The sequence below is a fragment of the Hetaerina americana genome, unplaced genomic scaffold (assembly GCF_022747635.1).
Source record: "Hetaerina americana unplaced genomic scaffold, ioHetAmer1.1.p SCAF_1, whole genome shotgun sequence".
Taxonomy (NCBI): Eukaryota; Metazoa; Arthropoda; class Insecta; order Odonata; family Calopterygidae; genus Hetaerina; species Hetaerina americana.
Window position 1 is genome coordinate 84321869 of NW_027286069.1, and position 11636 is coordinate 84333504.

General features: G+C 42.2%; 1 protein-coding gene across 1 annotated transcript; it reads left to right on the forward strand.

The window, feature by feature from the left end:
- Nucleotides 1–481: 481 nt before the first annotated feature.
- LOC139694142 (uncharacterized) lies at nt 482–3937 on the forward strand. The gene is made up of 2 exons (XM_071592576.1): nt 482–561; nt 1139–3937. The coding sequence occupies exon 2, from the start codon at nt 1156–1158 to the stop codon at nt 2968–2970; it is 1815 nt and encodes a 604-aa protein (XP_071448677.1). The 5' UTR covers nt 482–561; nt 1139–1155; the 3' UTR covers nt 2971–3937.
- The last annotated feature ends 7699 nt before the right edge of the window (nt 3938–11636 follow it).

The following is an 11636-nucleotide window of genomic DNA, read 5'->3' on the forward strand; positions in this document are numbered from 1 at the left end:
GAGAGGGTTGCTCCGATGGGGAGAGCAGCGATGAGGCAAACGTGGGAGGCGAGGAGGAGGAATGGAGAGGGAAGGACCCTTTGGGGGTGGGTGGGAGTGGTCGAGGGGATAACTCTCGGAGGGTAGGATGAGGGAAGAAGAATGGGACTGTGGGTGGGGGAGAAGGTAGTCCAAGAAGGCTGGGAAGGCTAAAGGGGGAATACGATAGTGGGATAGTGCGATGGTGGACGGTCGCGGGGGTGTGGGGAAGGAGGTTTGCGTAGAGGGCGAGAGGGAGGGGGAGTTCCACTCTGCGGAGAGTGGATGGGCTTTTGGCGAGGGGTGTGGGGACCCTGGGATCCCCGCGAAGGGTGGGTTGGAGACTTCGCCGCCGCGTGTCCGCGCACGTCTGCGAACCGGGAGAGCTACGAGAGAGGGATGGCGGGGTGGGTGGGTGGGTGCGATGTCAAAGGTCGTGGAGTGAGGCCCACCCGGGTATATAAAGGGGTGGCCCCCAATAGCAACCAAGCTCAGTCCTGTGAGGCAGCCCACAAGAGAAGGTACATTCCCCTAAGAATATAGGTGAGTACAGCAGAGTGCATGCCCGCCTACCTGGTGACGAAAACAAGTGATTTTAACGACGGAGTAGGCACCTAGCAGAAAAAAGTGACGCTCCAGATTCAGTGGATTCTAAAAGTGTTCAGTTGTAAAATGCTTACAGTTTACCTGTAAGCATCGAAATTTAAATTTCACTACATTGGTTATCAATCAAATCATTGCTGTTTCATTCGAAAAACACTAGCGATGAAAATCTATACGTCCTTGAATATTGCAATTGAATGAAATACTATAATGGGATTTGATTAGTATGAAATTAGTGAATAGATTGCACTCTAAATTTCTTCCTCTAGCTCCATCCACATTATTCCTTCGTATAATTAAGAATACAAAACATAGGACTAAATAAAATATTGAAACATTCATAACAGAATATTAATTGCAATGATTACTTACGAATTGATAATCGGAAAATATATCCTTTAAATGGTTTAAGTGTTCTTCGGTAACGTTTTTGAGATGGATTTCATGAATAATAATTTAGATTATCAGACTTGACGGAATATTTTTGTCCTAATGATCAATCATTTTTCATTTGCAGACCTTACTTGAGAAACCATGAAGTGCTTCATTCCACTTGCTGCCATCCTGAGCGTGGCAGTGGCTGGCAACAGTCAAGTCGCCGTTCGCCTTCCCTTCCTCAACCCCGCTGGAGTGACCTATGTCGGCGGACCCGCCCCTGTTGGGCTGGCCGCCGGCCCTGCCCAAGTGAACGTAGCCGCTGCTACCCAATACGCCCAGCCACTGACCTATGCTGCTGGTCCTGCCTACTCCGCCGGCCTAGCTTACGCCCCCGGCACTGCCTACGCCGCCGGCCCTGCCTACGCCGCCGCTCCCGCTTACACCGTCGCTCCGGGCTACACTCGCCAGAGCACCTTCCACGGAACGCCCTTCGCTTATCACACCGCCCAACCCGCCATTCACACCGCACCCATCGCGCACGCCCCCGTCGTCCAGCCGGTGGCCTCCTTGCACCACGTGCCTGCCGTCGCCAATGTCCCCGTGACTCACTACGAGGCAACCCCTGGCGTCGTGCAGAAGGTGGTTGATGTCGCTCACCCCGCTGTCTCCACCCGCAAGTTCCATGTCCGCAGACCCGCCATCCAGAAGCAGTTCTACGACATCGAGGAGCGCGTTGTGGTCCGCCCTGCCGGATCTGCCCTCGTCGAACTCGACGAACCTATCTCCAAGGTCCAGAAGGGAGGCGCCGTCATCAGCCGTGCGTTCCACCACCCTCTTCCCGCAGTCCGTGTCTTCCCCGCCTACAAAGCTCTGCACACCATCCCCACCTCCTCAGCCGTCGTCCCATTGTACTCTTCACCCTCTGCACCCTCCGCCCCGGGCGCTGCTCCCAGCCAATCCCCCACCGAAGCCTACCCCACTGATTTGCCCACCACCTCTCAGGCGGCCCCCCTCCAGGACAACTTCGATGATTCCGATTCCGTCTCTGTTGGCAACCCGGAGTTCAGGTCATCAATGAACGATCAGGATAATCAAAACCAAGGACAAGAACAAGAAGAGCAGAACGGGGAGCAGCAGCAAGAGCAACAGCAGGAGCAACAGCAGGAGCAACAGCAGGAGCAAATGACAGAGCAGCAGCAAGAGCAGCAACAGCAGGAGCAAATGACAGAGCAGCAGCAAGAGCATCAACAGCAGCAGCAGGAAGAGCAACGACCTAACGCCCAACCCTTAACATTCCAGCAGCGTTCTCGTCCTCAGATTCAGCTCCAGGCATCTCGTCAATTCCAGTCCGAGAGGGAGCAATTTGAGTCCAGACAGTTCGACTTTGCCAACTTGGCCAGACAACAGCAACAGTTTACTCCTGACGCCATTCCCAGTCGCTCTGAACAGGGCTCCATTCAGGGCCACACCGAGGCTAGATTCCAGGACCGTGCCATCGAGACCGATGGCCATTCCGTATTCCCCTCCCTCAGGAACTTAGACGCTGCTTCCAGCCAGACCAATCAGCAGAGGCTCATCGAACTCCTGACAGCACGTGGCGGAGTTGCCGAGGTGGGTTTCGGTCGGGCGGGACCTGCTTCCGGACAGAACATCGAAGCTGGCGGAGTCCGCGCTAGGGTCATCTCCGCGACCCCAGCTCCTGCCTACGCTGACGCTGCTGGAGAGCGCGTTTCAACCCGCAGGGTGGTGGTATCTAGGCCGGTTGAGACTCTCCAGGAACTGGACGTACTCCAACCCGTCACCAAGCTCCAGCGAGTTGCCGTCAACACCCCAGCTCTCTTCAAGACGGCTCGTTTGGGAGTCGCTCGCGTTGCCACCTCTGTCCCAGTCATCCAGAAGACTTACGCACCAGCCGCCTTGCCCCTTTACCGAAAACACCTTGCCCACGCCCCCGCCTATACCTACTACTAAACTAATGAACAAAAATCCTACTTCATTTATGAGGGAGAATGAAATCATTTGCTCACTTATCAATCGAGTCCGTCCTCGGAAGTAAACGAAATCATAATGGGAATGCAGGGCAATCAGGCGGTCACATACGGAAAAGCAAGAAACAAAGCTCAAGGAAATTTATTGCTGACAGTAAAAATAATATTAATCTAATTTTTCTATTGTTTTTACTTCGGCTCAATTTGAACTATATCTTCAGTCTTCAGCAATTTTCCAAATTTTATCATTTTTAACAATAATGCCTTAAAATGAGAATGTTGTTCAAAATCCTGTACCTAACCGATTTGCATAGTAATTATGCAAATTTAATGCCTTACAAAAATAATGATTTCATCATCATCACTTATAATTCATTAAATTATTTGAGGTCTTGACAACGACCGAAAGCGTGCATGTATGATGTATGAGAGCGCAGATATATAAATGAGTGAGTGTTGTGTGCCTTTCCTTGGTGATGATGAACTATTTTAACGACCGATTTTCTGTCTCACTTGAAGCAGAAGCATTGGTTCTTGCACCATCTTTCTCACCGTTCATCCACGCTCATGAACGGCGAGAAATTTGAAGCTTCCGTATGAACCTCGAGAGTATAAATATTATGCCATAACTAGACGGGGAATAAGGCTAAATATATCGATAATCACATCGATTAGTTAACCAATTTGATAGTAAAATTGATGCCTATCAAATTGGCTCTATTGAATGATTTTCATATGATCACATAATTATTATGCTCATAGAGAACGGGTTGACGGCCGTATAGCCCCTAGGCGAGAAAATCACTTTCCTTCCCCAGCACATTCCCTCTTCCCTCATTTTCTAGCCTAGATATGTAGTGATATGTACAGAAACAATGTGTATAAATATTTTGAATGTTTGAAAATTGTGAAGTTTTATTTATAAGAATCAAGCAATAAAATCTAGCGAATACAAACATATTTGTTTAATTTTTTTATGAAGTCATATTCATTCTATTTAGTATTGATTACATCAACATTAGTTTTTTCTCTAAATTTTGAGATAAAATTAAATAATAGTTATTATATTAACAAAATGATAAATCGTTCCATTGTGTATATTCGTTCAAAATATTTTAACGAATAATTAACCAAAGATATGGATGCTAAATGTAACAACCATATATACTGACTATACAATGGACTATGTACCACTGGGCACCATTAAAATAACTGCCGTTGATTCATAGGATGATAAATAATGGCGTATGTTGGTTTAATATACTTCGCGAATTTACAGTCAAATTAGGAATCGCAAGCATCATACATTAAGTAAGAAGGCGCAGAGCTATGATAATGTATGACCAAACTCGCGATTTTATAACCCTGTTTGCCAATCCTGAAGTTTTCTCACCGTAATTCGACCACATAAATGTTGAACTAGTTCTTTAAGAAGCCCAAGGTAAGAAAGGAAACACCAGTTCCTCGTCCTCTTCCTCCCAATCTGGTTTCCAGTCGAGAGGGCGTGCGTCCCACCCTGTGACATTCAAGAGCGTGAGTGACTCGTGATCCATGGGGAAAAACTGGTCCGAGCAGCTTCATTAATCGGTCAAATAAAAGCAAAGCAGTTTAAAATCGGATCAAGTGTACGATCCTATGGCGAGTATTTAGGAGAATGACATTTTGCAGTTATAATTACGTAATACCAAACCCATCACAAAACTCTATTCGCCGCTTTATTAAAATATACATGATTATATATATATATATATATATATATATATATATATATATATATATATATATATATATATATAAGAAGAGATACTGATTCTAAAATAATTGCTTACATATTTGGAGCGAGTAGGAGGGCATCTTAATCTAATTTAGAGAAAATAAATTTAAGTCCGTATCTTTAAGTGCAATCTAAATTCATACTCTCTCATGGTGAACCTTTGCTGCATTCCACATTTTGCCGCTTCATTTAATAGTGTGAATTGTTCAGATTGAATCACCGTAGGCCATTTAACCTAATCATTAAAGTCGAGTCCCTTCTGGATATCATGACTTTCATGAATCATTGAATCTGATGCAGAAATACTCCAGGGACCAAGAGGCGAAAAATCATGTCTAGCTGATGAAAAGGTCACTTTCCATGAATCTTGTTTGCAAAAAAATTAAGTCACGATTAAATTATACACCCACGCTTCCGTGTTACAAAAACAGAGCACCACATTGCATGGGCGTTCAACTTTCGTCACTCGGAATCTCCAATGAAAGCACTACAAAGGAAGTAAACGCCGAATTTATGGCAGGGAAAGCGATGGGCCATGATATGATTCGCTTCCATCGGGCCAAATGGACACCAACACGTAGGCGGACGCCTCCTCATGGGAAATTCTTCGTCATAGCCTAAATCGGGAGCGTATTTTAGGCAAGGGGGAGTTGAGGAGAGGAAGGGCCGGCTGACTTTCTTTCTACGTGTATCTTTCTCTCTCTCTTTCTCTCCACGACAGGCGTGGCCGAAGCTTGGGAGACGCTTAGTGTGAAGAGAAAGAGAGAAAACTGACTCCCAACCTACGTCTTACCCCCAACCTATACACTTGTGTTTGGGGGGTGGGGGGGGAACAATGCGACCCCACCCGCCTCGCCGGTCACGTGGCATCGCGCCGAAGGATCGGGATTCAAGGCGCGTCGGCGATGCCCGGTGTTGTGTCACCGCACTCGGGAAGCGATGCCCCCGCAAGAGGCGTTTCCCAATCGGGATTCCGCGAAACCCCACGCGGTCTCTCGGCTCTTCCGTCAGCAGCGCGAGGTCCAGGCGCAAGGAGAGTATCGAGTGCCCCAAACCCTTGGTTACGATAGGGATGGGACATTATTACAATGGGATTTTATTTTTCTTTTGGGGCCCTCATTATAGCACCCCAATCCGAGGGTTTACAGCAGCAGCTTTCGATTCTTTTCCTATCCAGCGATGATTTCCACATCTCCTTGTGGTTTCTTCCCTTTCGTCATTTACGTGGCCTACTACACCAGCTTATCATGTTACATCCCTTGCTTTGTACGCAACCCTCTCGTCCTCTCGTCAGAGTTTCTTGCGAGATGGTACGGTGGCTAGAGTACTGTCTTCCTACCCGGAGGACCCGGGTTCGAATCCCAGCGGCGGCAGATATTTTTCAGTGGCATCCCAATCCCTACTTGAGGTGCTCTGTGGAGGGCACTTTGAGTGAGTACGCCGTCCGTCGGATGGGAGGTTAAGCTTCGGATCCCTTGTCGCCTTTCGTTAAGAGTGGTCTAATGTCGACGCCAGGTTTCTCTCCACCCTTTATCCTTTCCTACCCATCCCTGATGGCACAAATGACCTCAGTCTTCGGTCGCCTCCCCTAAAACTACTACGATGTGTTTTATTAAAAAGGACACATTACGTAATAAAACCTTTATTTTTCTCTTGTTCAGGGTAATATATTTATCAATGTCTTCATCCAAAGCCTACCTCATTCATAAAATTTGCGATCTGCTTATAACACAAGGTCTTAGCTCTTACGCACTTTATCTGACTTTCCTTCAGAGGCCTTTGGTAGATGTTACGATTATGCGTCAGATGAGATTCATTCTGTCCATCGATCTCTACCCATGAAATGATGCAATAATCCTCATTTTTTCTTCGGAGTTTCCCCATACAAATATACCTACGAGCTTAAGTCGCGTTTATTCCTATTCCTATTCCTCTTAAAGGCATGCTTCAATATTTTGACTTCTCTTTCTCGTGTACTTGCCCAAGTGTATTCACAGTTTTTATCTTATTTTCATCCGATACAAAGCTACGATGGTAGGCTGAAAAGTAATGCCCACATGCTTGTACGGCGCGAAAAAAAACAAATATCAAGATCGGGGAAAATGCGCAATCAAGTACCATTCTTAAGTTTCAATATCATATAATTAAATTTCAGCATAGTCACCGTTAAGGCTAACAAATTTCTCCCAACGTGTAACAAGTTTTTTTCATTCCGTCACTGAGTGTCTCCTGATTTGAGGAAAAAAATAAAAATCGCAAGGCCCAAGAACGGGGGAATAAAGAGGGTGTGGAATTGATTCAAATTTCAGGTTTCGCAGAGCCTCTCCAGTTACGCGCGAAGTGTGCGGACGAGCGTTGTCATGTTGCAAGATTATTGGCGCCCGGCTGCCTTTAGCACGACAAACTTGAGGTCGGAGATGTTTTAGAGTCTGCATATACTGAGCAGATTTTAATGTTGCTCCTCGTTCCAGAAAATCGGTCACATAAACTCGGTGAGCATCCCAAAACACAGTCAAAAGAAGTTTCCTCAACAATTATGACTTTTTCAGGCTCGCAACCACGAAATTTTACTACCGATCGATTAACAGTAGACCTATCAACAGTATCGTCACCATAAACAGCCTTTAAACAATGATGAATCTCAGTAGGAGTCACTTTTTAGCAGTTAAAAATTCAATAACAGCACGCTGTTTAACTCGCGTTAACGAAGCACTAGAACACGTCTACATACTTCCTCTTCTCGAAATACACTGGATGAATGAATCAAGATCAAACCTGCGCATGCATGTTGAGGGGGAATGTTACTTCCACATGGCGTCAGGAATGCTTCTGAAGGTCATTTTGTTTGTGGTCTACAAGCACGTGTGCATTATTTTTCAGCCTAGTAGTTTGTTTATATTTTAATGCGCAATAAAAATAATAATTATGTATTAATTTAAATAAAATAGAAGGGGATGGAAAGTATGCGGAATTGAGGAAGGATCTACCGCAGTGTGCTGTTTAAGTTTTCACCTTATTATGCGAAGCTAAGAAATGTACGTACGTTCAGTCTGTGTCCGCCCAAAACCTAACCTAATTTAAACTTTAGCATGCTAAGTTAACATTTCCAGCCACCTGTGAAGCTATTGGCCAGTGGCAAACGCGTAACATTAGCGCCATAAAATATTTGCTATAAGAATTTGATACAAGGAATTTAAATATTAATTAAAAATACTTGAATATTTTATGTAACCGTCTTCTATAAAATTGATACTGATTAGAAATGATGGTCCGGCATTATATAACAAATAATTTAATAATAATCATGGCAAGGGTTCGAGAGATAATTACAGCAGTACGTTAAGAAAAGAACAGGCGTACTATTCCGCAGATATTACTGTAATTTTATATTTAATTAATTTCTATACATAAGTACGATTCATTTTATTCCATGGATATTCAAAAAACCAAAAAGTGATCCTTGGAGTAGTTGAGTTTGAAGAGTTTCAGGAACGTCAATATGTCAGCATTTCGCATTGTTGAGAAACCTATACCAAGAGTTCCTGGCACGTCAAATACATCACCCTCTCCCTTGGGCGATGGCACCTCCGCATCTTCAAGTCCCCACTCATCCTTGTCGTTCATCTCCGTTTCCTCCGCTTTGGTCATTCTACGTGTGCGCTCCTACGCTCCATTTTTCTTGGCCTCTCCTTTCCCAGCTCTCTTGCCTGAGATTCTTTCCTCCAAAACAGACAGCTTATGAAATCGCCGCACGATTTCCCACCGAGTAGAATGGCATCATAATTTACGCTGAAGTTCAATCTCAAGAAATTTTGCGGACGCATGTGAATACACAATTATGCTTTCCCTGGAGTCATTTTGTATTAGGAAGTCGAAAAACATGTTTGTTGTTGATAAAATCACGGACGACCAAAAACAGAATGTTCCTTCCAACTCAATTCGTTCATACGGAACAGATTCGTTAAAACTGCATTAAGAGTCGAATGTACTAATTCACGCGTTCGGAAGAATTGTTTTGTTCCTTTTACATTAAAAATTAAATTTGACAGCGTAGCAGTCAACTCAAGCATTAGCCTAAAATGGGAATCGATAGATTAGTCAACTTCCTCTACATGTCACGTGCAACATATGGCGAGTGGTTTGACAATGACTATCATCCATAAGGAAATGCATCTCTGTAAATGACGTCAATAATGATTCTAATTATTAGTTTTTCATTAAAAGTTTTCGATGAATTCGACACGGGATTCTATTTTTCCAACACAAAAGACAACAGGGAGTGTAAAAATATGAGGGTTAACCTTGTGCTGAACGAATAGGTCTAGAGACCTTTGGATTGATTAATTAAAAATTGGCAATTTTCCACAAAATAAAATTCAATTCGACCGGTTTCAATGTGACAACATCATCATCAGGTGATGATGATGATGTAGTCACATTTAAACCGGTCGAATTAATTTTATTTTGTGGAGAATTGCCAATTTTTAATGAATCATGATATTCCACCATATGACTCCTAAATCGTCTCTTTTTACCTTTGCTTTGGACTTCGCCGACCTTAGAATCCCGGTGAGTATGCTAATGGACGCATATCCCTCGGGAAAGAAGTTTGAATCCCGCTCGTGGCATGTAAGGTATGCTGAAAGGTTTTGATCCACCTCAGTGACTGCCCCTCCTTCCAGCTCTAAATGAGTGATTTTCAATGTACGTCCACTATAGCGTAATTTGATTACATTACCTCCATCACGTAAATTTAATAAGTACTTGTGCAATCAACATGTATGGTGAATATCGCAGAAATTCCACAAACAGAATTGAATTTGGTGAAATCATTATTTTCCAAATTGTTCCTTTTGTAAAATATACTGCTTTTTTATGCTGCGGTAGTGACAGAGCTTATTCATGATTCATTTTGGTTTTATAAGCGAAAATAATAAGTGTTATTAGCATTTTAAATGAATATGATATTCCTTATTGCTCACATTCGATCCTTAATCTTCATTGGTAGTCTAGCAGGGCTTTGTATTAATAGGATTGAACACCTTTCAATGCAATTCAACACCAACCGCATGAAGGCCTACAGGCACTGGAACGGAGATTCAAGCTGGCTTATTGCGGTTCATTGTCATCTTAAAATTGACCTAAGTTTTCCTAAGTTGGCTCGCAAATATTATGGACAATTTACCCGCAAAATAATGAAGGAGGAAGGACGCAGACGTATTAAATATGAAATAAGATTAAATAAAATTCAGACTAAAAACCTTGTAGAGAAATCCGGGTAAGGGGTTGATCCTCTCAATTATCGACCAAAAAACTTTAATGAACCAAAAGATAAATGTGTTAATTTTAATGCTAATGCTGTATTGCTAAAACATTATTTAATACAGTAAATGATTTTGCACAAACTTTTGTGTCATGAGATGCATAGACAACGCGTGGGTGAAAACGAAAGCTTCGTAACATACCTCTTCCTGCGTAATTATCATATTGTATATGGGAAATGTTGATATATTCAACACCTATATGATTTTAAAAAGTGAATCATTGTTTTCTCAGGTTTAATCAACACTCTAACGAAATGTACAACTCTTGACACAATATTTTATAGATGTTCATACAATATAAGGATGATTTGAACATTGCGGAGTAAGCTTTGCCCACGGTTGCTAACTTTCGACATGCCTTCGCGTTATACAAGAACAGCAAACCAAAAGCAATAAATAATAAATAAAACATATTTTTCCCCAAAATCATGTTAGCTATTACAAAATGCTTCCAAAATGTCACTGCAAGATTTAAAACACACGAAAACGTTATGCTGGCACAATAATTAAGAAGTCCTCATATTGGACAGGATAAATTATTTTTATACTTAGCCAATTATCTCCTCTGTACAACCCCAAATGCAGGAACGCAAACGACCAATAAGTTTCACCTCTAGTTTTACCACAATTTTAATAAGTATCATGAATATAAAGTTTTATCTATTAATAATATTAAGGGTACATTATTTTTCAATAGTATTTATTTATTTCACGATACCTCCCAGTCATAAAAATATACTCTACCATTAAAATGTCAATTACATATAATGGAAAACAAATACCGCTCTAATAAATTTTATCTTTAAAATAAATCACTGCGAATCTGGTACCCAGATAACGCTTATACAAAGGTGAAATACCTCTTCAACTAGCTTTCTGCGTTTCCAGAAGAATTATAATGCCTATAGGTACACAGAAAAATGGTGATTCAAAATTTTAAAAATTAAATCTGGTAAGGAAATCTAATTTTATGGCAGTATAGAACATAGAATCAGGTAGTGACAATTTTATTTCAGTGTTTTTTCATTATTCCATTCCTATCGACAAAGGTCTGCAATTAACTATTTCGCATTAAGATAACATCCGCAACCTTTAGGAAATGTGTTATATTGCAAATTTTATTTTTATTTCTATTGCTATCGTTATTTAGCCCACCGGCTAAAAGTAGGGTTTTCGATCCCAAAACTGTTACAAAACGTCGTGATCCTTAGAGCGATGGAAATATAATAATAAGTGGAAAAACGAATTTTGCCTTTAGAAATGTTTTACTTAGTTATCTGCTTCTACGGTAGTTAACGTAAATTTAATTTAAGTCTCCTTAGTCATTAATCATGGTCGGATTGCTAACTCATGGTTCGTTCTTTTTTGATCCCTATCAACGTGAATTTTTTATCGAATTAGCCTTTGGCGTTATTTTATGTTCACGATGCGTCATTTCTAGTGTATATTAATTAGCGTCATTTCTATTGTTACTCTTGACATGTTTCCTTTGTTTTCCCAATAGCACCTGCTCTTACACAATCAATACTCGTATGCCATGAAATGGAAACC

Excerpts from the sequence above, each read along its gene's own strand:
- LOC139694142 (XM_071592576.1), top strand. The coding sequence starts at position 1,156 with ATGAAGTGCTTCATTCCACTTGCTGCCATCCTGAGCGTGGCAGTGGCT.